This window comes from Rhinolophus hipposideros (assembly GCF_964194185.1).
Source record: "Rhinolophus hipposideros genome assembly, chromosome: 7".
Lineage (NCBI taxonomy): Eukaryota > Metazoa > Chordata > Mammalia > Chiroptera > Rhinolophidae > Rhinolophus > Rhinolophus hipposideros.
Genome location: NC_138053.1, coordinates 72,317,459 through 72,329,216, shown reverse-complemented (window position 1 = coordinate 72,329,216; position 11,758 = coordinate 72,317,459). Strand labels below are relative to the sequence as shown.

General features: G+C 42.3%; 1 protein-coding gene across 1 annotated transcript; it reads left to right on the top strand.

Annotated features, from left to right (window-relative positions):
* Positions 1-4,649: 4,649 nt before the first annotated feature.
* LOC308499763 (large ribosomal subunit protein uL15m-like) lies at positions 4,650-5,809 on the top strand (the record flags this gene model as incomplete). Its single annotated transcript, XM_081053582.1, has 1 exon — positions 4,650-5,809. A coding segment is annotated over one exon (849 nt), but the record flags the coding sequence as incomplete, so codon positions are not given.
* Between the last annotated feature and the right edge of the window lie 5,949 nt (positions 5,810-11,758).

Genomic DNA, 11,758 nt, shown 5'->3' with positions numbered 1-11,758 from the left:
GTTTGCGCTTCCGAGCTCACTGGCCAAGGTGGACCAGGACTTCTCCTGGCGCTGCCTTGGGTTCCCATGCCCAGCACCCGAGCGTGGGCCCCCACTGGCCAGGCAGAGGTCACGGATCTGCAATGTGTGGAGATGGCGTGGATGTCTTTATTCCTGGCAGCAGCCGTCAGGGAGGCTGGCTCGGGTTCCTGCCTGCCCGCTTTCGCTTTCGGGAGAGCGGTTGCCCAGGTCGGGAAATCTCTCCGCGTCTGGTCTCCTTCCAGCGCCAGCCTCAGTTGTCTTTGTGTCTGTAGCTCCTGTCATAACATCTGACAAAAAGGCAAGCTCTCAACACACGCTTATTAAATGAATGACCATGCAGAGTTTATGACTTTGGAGATAAAAGGATCATTAAACACAATAAACTGTGGCCATCAAAGATGCTAAATGGAAGATACCTACTCTCATCACAATTTTACTGTTTTTCTGATTCAAGAATAGAAAATTTACTTACAGCAAGGATATTTTTTAAAAGCCACGCAGTATGTTTGTTCTTCATTGGGGTTATGTCTCTACCATAACAGTATCGATCAAATAATACCTATCAAATAATAATGGAATGCCTCTACAAAGGTTATTAATTGTTTTATGTATCAGGAATTATCATTTCGTAAAGGACAAAACAAGAATTGGAACCCATACTATTTAACCATTTCGTATCTAATGTGCTTCCTGCACCCCCCTTCCCCATCTCTCTTCCTGTCCTTATCAAGGACAGAACCAAAATAGAAAACCAAAATAGAAACCAAAAATAGAAATAGAAAACCAAAATAGAGAACCAAAATAGAAAGTGGAGAGTCCAAGTCAAGACTGGAGAATCGGTCAATTCGGCTCCTACTACCTCCTCTCCAAACAATCCTCCCCACAGAAACCTTCTCCACAGAGACCCTCCTTGGAGGTTTCCATCTCAGCTCAAGCATAACCTGTGCTTTGATTTAGGACATTGACTTAAGCCTTCCCACAGCAGAGGATACCTGCCTGGTAGAAGGGCTGTGAACATCAGCCATCACATATATAAAGGAAACAGAAATATCTGGCTTTTCTTAATCGGTAATCCCATATGTGGTCTTTCTTTTTTTTTAACCTAATCCAATTAATCCCTAATACCAATTCAATTTTATGTAATTGCATCCAAGACTAAACGTTTGACTTAACATTATCAGACTCAGCCTTCTGAAGAAATTAGTCTCAAAAAGTAATGTCACCACCCACCTAATGCACTTTCACTTGGGACTGCACAAGAGCCAAAACAATATAAATTTCCACACGGAGCAGCCACTCAGTCCTTTGCCGCCTCTCTCAGCCCAGGCACTCCATTTCTCCCGATCTAGAGGCTGAAGTCATGACCAAACTTTCTGCACCTGTGTGAAGCGGACTCGGCATTTTGAGAGAGGGCGTCAGAACCCCAGCTGCCATTGTCTCTGAACTCAAAATATTGGGAGCCATGGACACTCCCCTTCTACCCCAAGCTAGAGGAGCCCTGGTGGACAGTCTACATGTATTCAACTGGGAACTGCTTTCCAGTCCACGTGGGCAACTGAGCTCACCTTCCCTTGACACAGACTCTTATCTAGAGCGCCAAGCACTCTGGAATCAGATCTAGGCCTAGGTGCAACATCCACCAGCTGAAAGGAGTCAGAGTCGCCCCAGTACAGCAGAACCTACAGATCTCCGGGGCGGGCACCTCTCCTGGTCAGATCCATCCAGCTCTAGACACACACAGCTGGAGACTGGCATCTTTGGTGATAGGGCCTTCCAGAATAATGCCTTCTTCCCCCACCCCAGATACATGCTGCTTTTGAACCCCCAAGCCATGACCACTAGGTCTTATGACTACTGAAATTTCAGCCTGGGATTTGTTCATCCTCTTTTAGAGAAACTTAACACTTTTCACTTACAAAAGGTCTCATCATTTACTCACTAATAAGACAATAGATGTTGTTTCTATAGGCCTTTGTCAATGTTTTTTCTCTTTCTCAATAGTAGATAGAATTAAGAGAAAACAGGCAGAAGAGGAGAGGGACAGTGCGTATATGAGAAAGTAGCTTTTCTCTCTATCTAATATTCTGACTAAAAGTATTGAGCAGGAGAAGGGTGAAGGGTGAAGGGTAGGGGACAAAGCTCTAATGCTGAGCTATCCTGTGGATCTACTACTGGGAATTTAGAGGTCTCCTCTGCTTTTGGTCCTGGACCTGGGGGTGGAAGGTGTTCAAACTGATCTGTGACAAAGGGACACAAATTGTCGGCCTCACACAAAACCAACCTTAAAATCTGGCAAGTCTGAGAGTAGATATGCAGTGGAGCAGGAATCTGGTTAAGTGGGAAATATTTCTCCTTTGACAGTTTTCCTTCTGGATCTAGCTAAGGAAGAGCTCTTACATCTTTAGTTTCTCTGCCAGCTCCATCCCCCACCCAGACCACTACCACCACTCCCAGGCCCTAAACACATTCAGATTTCAATGTCTGGCCTAGATCAGCTGCCAACCCACCAGAATCAGAGGAGGTACTGGAAATCAGGCCTCCTGGCTTCTGTCCCAATATCCCTGTGATAATATAAGCAGGATCAGATGTCCCTACTTACATAATTTATTTAATTCTTGATGGGAGGGCTTGGCTTATAAGAAAGGAAACGTGTAAATTTCAAGATGAAATATTGAGGGGAATTTGTCTTTTTTTTTTTTACATTTACCTTTTTCTCATCTAAAAACCTAGCATTCTCAAAATATCCTGAAAACAGAAAGAAAAACATTTGAATACTTAAATATTTTATGAAGAATGTCTAGACTCATTCTATCAATGCTGTTAAAAAGGGAAGAGATTGCAATAAGCTAAAAACAAGATGTTGAATGTGATATCACTGTTGTATCTCTTTTTATGGTTTTAACAACACAAACAACATTCTCAGTAGTTTAAGCATAAAGAGATTTATTATGGGGGTAAAGAATAATTTCAAATCTGATAGAAAGATGAATACAGATTCTAGACTGAACCTGAGAGAATAACTCTCAGAAGCACACCGCAAATGACTCACCAAGAAAGACTACCAGAAATCAGAACAAAAACTAAATCAGGAGGCTACCACCACAGCTGCTCTCTTCAGAACCACGCAGCCCCTGGTCAGTGTGAGAATACTGGGTCATTCCAACTGTGGAAACGTGTGCCTCGAATAATCCTCATGCATATTGTTGGAGGGTAAATGCTGCACTCTTCTAAAAGAAAAATCTGGCAAAACTCAGTAAAATTAGGTTTATGTATTTCCTATGGTGCAATTCAGCTCAGGGGTATATATCCCAAAGAAATTCTCTCCAGATCCATATGGAACTATTATATGTGGTGATGGTCACTAAGTGGCAATCTGAGTGTCCACTGAGGACAGCTAATAGGTAAAGTGTGGCTGAGCCTCATCAGAGTCTAATATGCCAAACTTGAATGCAGTAGATCAAATTTCCATGTAAAGATCTTAGAAATTTTCAAATAAGTGGAAAATAATAAAATAAGGTATATAACCTAATACTTGTCTCATGAACTGAAAATATAAACACAGAAAATAATAAATCACATATTTAAAAACTGTCACAAACACACACATTTAAATAAATTATAAATGGGAAAAATTGTAGTAGAAGTGAAAGCAAATAAGGGGAATAATTAATAATAAAATGCATATAATTACATAAAAGAGGGTAGGGATGAGCAAAACAACACTATTGAAAATGTGACATTAACCCAACCCATTTGCCCTTTAGGTATGAACATCATGGCAATTTCTGAATGTGCCTTTGATTCAGGTAATGTAGTTTAGACAAAAACTTTAAAGATTACAAGTAGGCATGGGACTCTTATTTTCCCACCCCTACTTAATTATTCCTTTACTCCCTTCCCTGCTTGATACATGTGCTTGAGGATATAGGTACTCAGGTCAGCATCAGCATGAACAAACTTAGTGACCGTGGATTGTGATCTAACTTCATGGGGCAGGGTTGGGGGGTTGTGAAAAGTGAACACTCATCCCTGAATGAACTGAGAGAGAAAAGGATTCTACAAACCTCCTTGCCAACAACCACAGATAGAGACTGGTGTAAGATTTATTAGCAGTTCTAAAATTCCAAACTTCTTAAAACCTACTCTTGTTTCTCAGTTTGGCCCCCAAACTATGTGACATCTGATCTGAGGTGAATATATATTATGCTCTTCGTTTATTATAGTTAGCATGAATCTCATTCTTTGCACCCCATGTATATGAATAAGTTACAGAATGCTACCCCATAGCAGGAGAGTCACAGTTACATTATCTTAAGATATGCACCTTCTTATCTATCTAAAATCTTCCACAATTTGAATCCAAGAGCACACCTGCCCTAGTATTTCATAAAAACTATTGAGGTCCTATAATTTCCCTCATTACATGTAAAGATGAAATCCTAATCTTCATACCATTATGGAACTCTTTTCCCTCCTAACATTCTGGCCCATCCATTAATGACGACACAATGAATTTCTCTCTTTCACCAACTACATATACTCTTGTAGAGAGTGTAAACATATTCTACTGCAAATTTACTATTATTATACTTTTCCCTGTTTCTATTATTTGGCTCAAATAATCTCCCTCCGGGTGGATCTTCTCGGTCTTGCGGGTCACGGCCGGTCCCTTGAAAGATCGTGGGGCCAGGCCTCTGGACCTGCTCCGGGGCCTGCCCCGTGTGAGTCTGGCCAACTTAAAGCCGAATCCAGGTTCCAGGCAACCGGAAAGACGACCAAGAGGTCGGAGAAGAGGTAGAAAATGTGGCAGAGGCCATAAAGGAGAACGGCAGAGAGGAACCCGGCCCAGACTAGGCTTTGAGGGAGGCCAGACTCCATTTTACATCCGAATCCCCAAATATGGGTTTAATGAAGGACATAGCTTCAGACGCCAGTATCAGCCTTTAAGTCTCAACAGACTGCAGTATCTTATTGATTTGGGTCGAGTTGATCCTACTCAACCTATCGACTTAACCCAGCTTGTTAATGGGAGAGGTGTGACCATCCAGCCACTTAAAAGAGATTATGGTGTTCAGCTGGTAGAGGAGGGTGCTGACACCTTTAAGGCGAAAGTCAATATTGAAGTACAGTTGGCTTCAGAACTAGCCATTGCTGCAATTGAAAAAAATGGTGGTGTTGTTACTACAACCTTCTATGATCCAAGAAGTCTGGCCCTGGTCCCATATTACACTGATGCAAAGAACCGTGGTTACCTGGCGGATCCTGCCAAATTTCCTGAAGCAAGACTTGAACTCGCCAAAAAGTATGGTTATATTTTACCTGATATCACTAAAGATGAACTCTTCAAAATGCTTGGTACTCGAAAGGATCCAAGGCAGATTTTCTTTGGTCTTGCTCCTGGATGGGTGGTGAATATGGCAGATAAGAAAATCCTAAAACCTACAGATGAGAATCTCCTCAAGTATTATAGCTCATGAATTCCCTTCCAAGAAAGCAATGTTGTAAACAAATACTGGAAAAGGGAGTGAAATATATGTATCTCATTGCATTTTCTTAATTTGTAATTCTCTAGAGTTTTTTGGATGTTTTCTATGTAATCATCTCCTTTGTAAAAATTTAAAAATAAATATCTGTAGGAACTGAAACTATAGGTTCTGTCTCAAAGATACAAACTCCGTGGTGGTCTGCCAAAGGAAGATTATAACTTTAAAAATATTTCTAGTCAATTTTTTCATGATCTTTTCATCCAGGTCTTATTGTTGCAAATCAGAGTGAATATGCAAGTGGAATGGGGTTGATTTGTATGCCTGTTCAGTCAAGGTTAGAGCAGTTGCTAGAGAGCTGGTATCCCCTTCTTCAGTAGCCACAAGGAAGCTCTGCCACCCAGTGTTAAGATGGTAAGCCTTCAACCTGAGATGATAAAGATGTGGGCTGTGAGTTGAAGGTTTAAGACTGGTTACTAAGTAGTACGATATTTTCTAAAATTGAAATAAAAATTCCAGGTGAGTTCATTTTCTCAACTCTGATGTGTAGACAATTATTATTCAGCTATTAACATTTTTTTCCCCTGAAGAAAGTGTTCTAATTCTAATTAATGTACATTTACTTATTTCATATATTGGAGACATTTGTCTTTCATTCATTTTAAGTGATGTTTAAAAAATTGTTTAGTGAGTATATAAGCCATAAAAACAGTTGGTGATTGTGAAAATTAATGTAAAAAATTCAGTAGTTAGTAAGCTTACTAAGCTTTTCAAAGATCTGTTGTATCTAAACCGTAAGAAGGCTCAATTTATCTTGATGTAATTAAATCTTGAATAATTCATGATAATTTTTCCACAGGAGAAATAGAGTGATTCCAGCTATGTATTTTATTAAAATAAAAAATTTAAAAACCTAAAAAAAAATAAAAAATAAAAAAATAATCTCCCTCCCAAGGATTTTTTTTTCTTAGTTAAATACATTGCTACAAATGAAAATTATATGTTGTATAAAGTTCTCTGCATAATGCATTTAATTTATAAAATATAATTTTCAAAATACAGCAACAATAATTTCCTACTTGAATGATATGACGATAACTAATGCCTTATTCATGGTAGCATTTGGTATCATCAGGTTAAAGTACCTATGATATGCACAATATACACATATCCATTTTCTAACTCCACCTTGATTTGGAGAGCTTGAGCATCATTTTAGGATGTCTTTGCAAGTACTTGTGCAGCATTATTGGTGTAATCACCCTTGAGAATTATTATGTCACTACGTTACTTTCCTTTGGAGTAAACTTGAAAGTGATGTGGAAACCAGCCTCCAAGATGGCCACCAATGATCCCTGACTCCCGAAATTCACAACCTTGTGCAGGCCCCTCCCATGTTGTTCCTGAGTTGGTCTGTGTGACCAAAAGAATACGGCCAAAATGATGATAATGTCTTTTTTGAAATTAGGTTGCAATAAATACTGCAGGATCCATACTGGTCACTCTGTCCCACCCCCTCCACCCTCTTGGATCATTCCCTCTGGGGGCAGCCAGCTACCATTCATGAACAGCCCTAGGATAGGAACTCCTGTGTCCTCTTATCAACAAGGAGATGAGTGAGTTTGGAAAGTGATCCTCTCCAGCCCCAGGCAATGCTTCAAATGACTGCACCCTCCCCAGAGATCCTGAGAAAGACCACCCAACTAAGTTTCTCTGATTCCCAGAAACTCTGTGAGGTAGTATGTTTGCTGAAGAGTTCTGCTTCCTCCCACCCCCAATTTTTTAAATTGGGGTAAAATACAAACAACTTAAAATTTATTCTCTTAACCATTTTTAAGGCTACAGGTCAGTGGTACTAACTACTTTCATATTGTCAACCATCATTTCCAACCATTTCCAGAACTCTTGCCATCTTGGAATATTTGCTGTTTTAAAAGCTGCTAAAATTTGGGGTAGTTTGTTGTACAGCAAGAGATAACTCACGTGATGGATCTTACATGTAATTTTGAATGCATCATATATAATTTGTAGGTTTAGGCATGTAATTATTCTTAACACATATACATGTTATTCTGGTATATGTCTCTGTCTGTTTAATTACTCCTAATTATGATTTTAGGAACAATCCATTTAGCTATGTATACAGCTTGTTTGTTATAGCTCACGGCTGCAGAATGTTTTCTAGAATGAATACAGGATGTTTGACATACACATCATGGTTGTTTCCCACTTCCCCAAGTCACAGACCATGTTGTGATAAATGTCAGCTGGTAGGTACCCTTAAGGACCAGTATAGGATGTTTTCTGCGACTACCAGCCAGGAGAGGGGTGTAGAGGGACAGAGGACGAAAACCTTCCACAAACACTTCCATAACACTCTTTACAATTAACGGTCATACCAGCCTCTTGAGACATCTCCTCACCTCTAATCCTGACCACCAACTCACTGAATTATCCACATTTCTAATTCCTGACCTTTGGACAGACAGTTCGGTAGTTTTAATCAGCACGTGCATTAGGAGGAATGATTTCCAGCTTCTCTTCATTTCTCTACCAGATGAACGTGCCTGAGGACCTAGGTTCTCAGTTCAGTTCCAGCATGAACAAGCTTTGTGATCTTGGGTTACCCTCTATCCTCATATGTAAGAGTAGGTTAGCATAAGAAAGGAAGCCATTTTCTGAATGACCTTAACAGGGTGTGTACCAGATGTCCTGTTTGAAAAGAGCTTATCTTGTTAACTGCCGACTGGGTGGGGTACAAGCCAGCTTATCTTGTCAAATCCCCAGAATGTGGAACAAGCCCATGATATGTATACTCTTTGAAGCTATGGAAAATTACTGGATGCTTTAAAGATGCTATATAAACCCTTGGCTTTGAGTGCTCGGTGTCCTTGTTGAAACCCGCTGCGTCTGGCAGATACTTGGACCCCAGCTAGCTGGAAATAAACCTCACTGTGTGACTTGCATTATCGCGTGTGTCCTCTGTCCAATTGAGGGGTGGTCGATTCTAGACCTTAACACATGGAATCGCATTTCTATGCCTCCCTGATACAGGAAGACATGTAGACACGTTAAGTATAAGTTGTTTAGGCCGTTCTGAAGCATGGAGAGTCTTTCTCTATCCAGTGGAAACTGCCAATTACCGAACCCTCTTCCCACCTCTTCCCCTTCCTCTGCCTGATTCATGTCAAAACCCCGGGAAGTTTCCAGAAGGATACAATCGAGCCTTTTTCCCATCAGGCTCTGAGGCAATTTGCGATGCAAATGAGCACCAGCGATGCATTACCCGCCTCTGCTTCCCAAAGTCCTTGCGCACAGAGACAATATAAAAGGCACACTCTGCACCCGATGGAATCATCTGCTCGCTTCTTCTAGACTAAGCCACACGTCCGAGGCCGCTCAGGAGGCTGAAGCTATGGAAGCCCATCCAGCAACCTTGGAAGGCCTGTCTTGGATGAGGCCATGTCCAGAGCCCACCATGCCACCGGGCCTGAACCGAGAACAGGCCTGGGCCTGGGCCATGGACAACTTCCCTGCGCTGAGCCGCCACTCCTGCGAAACGGGCCGCTTCTCCCGGGAACGGAGCTATGGTGCCTGTGGGCTGCTGCGCCATGCTTGCACCTGGCACGGAGATGTTCCCAGAGCTGAGAGGGGCCAGAAACGCCGTCGAGACGCGTATGTCCAGGACTCAATGGCTGACACCGAGATGGAGCGACAGTCACCTCAAGAAGAGGCCGATGTGACAGACGGCCCAGACCAACGGCGCATGCACCAACCAGGGGCTGCCAGCGGAGGAGGACAGACACTTGGTCGGGTCGCCACCAGGAGCCCAGGCCACCCCAAGAAGCTGCTGAAAACTGAGGCTTAAAATAGGGTGGAACCCGGAAAGGAACCCCAGCCTTAGCCTGGCCTTCAGCCCGGCTCCCTTCAACCGATGTCCTGGACGGAGCCCGAGACACCCCAGTGGGTCCCTCTGCCGGCGCGGGGGACTTGGCTGTGATAACACCCTGCGTGCCTAGGAGCCTTGAGGTTTCTGCGACGGAGAACATTCTTTATTTCGTTTTTTCTCTCTTGAATAAAACTCTCCGTGTAATAAACTATATGCTGAGGAAATTTTCTTTTAGGTCTACACAGAGTTGTCATGATTACTGTCTTTTTGAAATTGTATACAACGATTAAAACTTGTCTCCTTATTCTCCGCCAGTGGGATTGATTTGAGATGGGTGGAGTCAGGATTGGAAGCCTCATAGGTGGGCCTGGGGCAGAATGGAAGCAGTGATTCGGGTCACTACTGATTAAAATCAATAAAATGCTAATTAAAGCAATGAGGTATATTTTTGTGTTGTACATTGCATATATTAAAGTTTTTCATTACATCCTAGGTAAACATTGGAAAGTAGTAACTGCCAAGCACAACTGGTAGGAGAATTTGAAAGGATCTTTGGAAAGGCAATATGGCAATATGCATTAAACATTGCAATGCAAATACAGTACTCTTGACCCAGAAGTTCCACTTCTTCTACAAGCAAAAAACTCATAGTTTAAAAACCTACGTGTGTTTCAGTAAAATATTGGGGGGTAATGAATTATGGTATATTTATATAATTCCAAACTATGAGTCCCTTAGAAATAAAGTAGAACACATGATTTTGGAAAGATATCCAGGAGAACAAACGTATAACGTGAGAAACAACATTAAGCTGCCTGTCGGCTATAACTCTGGGGCTTGAAGGGCGTGGTCCTAATCAAGTTGAAGAAGAAAGCACAAAGGCTCACCTGCATAGCTAGGGCTAGAGAGGGCCAGGTTCTGGGATCTCTGCTGACTTGGGCACTGGGGTAGACTGGCTCTTCTGGGTCCCATGCATCCACTGGTGTATGGCAATGACCTCTCCTGGGGCTGACCTTGGCCCACTGGGGAACCCAAGCGTCAGCTCCCAGCCAGGCTGCCCTAGGCAGCTTTCCAAACCGCTTAGTACAAAGCAAGTCTCAGAGTCCTCCTCATCTCCCTGCACACACACACATCTCCCGGTAGCTTTTCTCCCAGCAGAACTGGGCATTTGCCTGAGCCTGGGCTAAGGCCCCGGAGGTTGTCCAGGCCCAGGGTTCTGCAATGTGAGGGGTGGGAGGTAACACAGTTCCCATCTTCTGCATGCAGACAGTCAAACTTTTTCAGGAAGGAAGATGAAGCTCCAATCCTTTAGGCCCCTATGTGGTCAATCAATGTGTCTAAGCCCAGAGACAGAAGGATGCAGTAATAGTCTTCCAGCCTTGGACTTTTGGATCCCTCTTTTATCAGAAATCAAAGCCCCAAAAACTGGATGTTGGTGTTAACATTCAGTGCAAATTGCTTCAGAAACTCACCTGGTTAAAGGAAGCACATAAATATACTTTTCTTGAATAACGTTACACAAAATCGAACTGAGTGTGGTTTTGGACAGGTCTAGTTGGTTGGATATTGCTGGCATTAGATGGTCGTAGTATGTTTGCTTTCATTTTCTGAGAGGCAACAAGAAACAAAACACAAACCCTCAAGGATGGTATTTTTCTTTTTCAGAATCATCTGCTCTTCCTCAGTTCTGCGCATGACTAGAGAATATTTGGTATGCCTTCATTCCTTCTTCATTCATACTCATAAATGTATCTACTAATTATGTATATGTTATGATGCATGTGATCAAGGCCCTGGAGATTAAGCAATCACCAAGCAGCAGTGGGACTTGCCGTAAAACGTTAGCATTTTCATGGGAGGAAACAGAGAGCAAGCATGCCAGCAAATAAATTTAAATGCTATCAAGAAAGTTATGTAAGTAATCAGACAGAAGGCAACAGGGAGGGTGCTCTTTTTATCCTGGCCTTGCCTTGTCGTGGAGCTCACCAGTGGGAAATCCCACTCAGGCACTGCCCTTTTATTACAACTCAAGCGGCCACTCACTGTTCACACCTGGAGAGATATATCCTTGCCACATGGCCCTGGAAACGCTGAAGCTGGCTTCCTGGGATCATCACAGAAGTACTTCCAATAATCACTATTCAGTTGAGCTGCTCTCAGGATAATCCATCCTCCAGACACCTGGAGTCCACTTACAGGGACCTTTCATATTTCTCAAGAGAGTTCTAATTCTGCTTTCTAAATAAGGGTCTACATTTATTCATGTAAATATTATTTACCTCTTGCTTCTCTGGATTTCCCTCTGCAGTAAGAAACAGGGCATTCTTTTGGATTTGTCTGTGGACATGGACTCTTATGAAGCCAC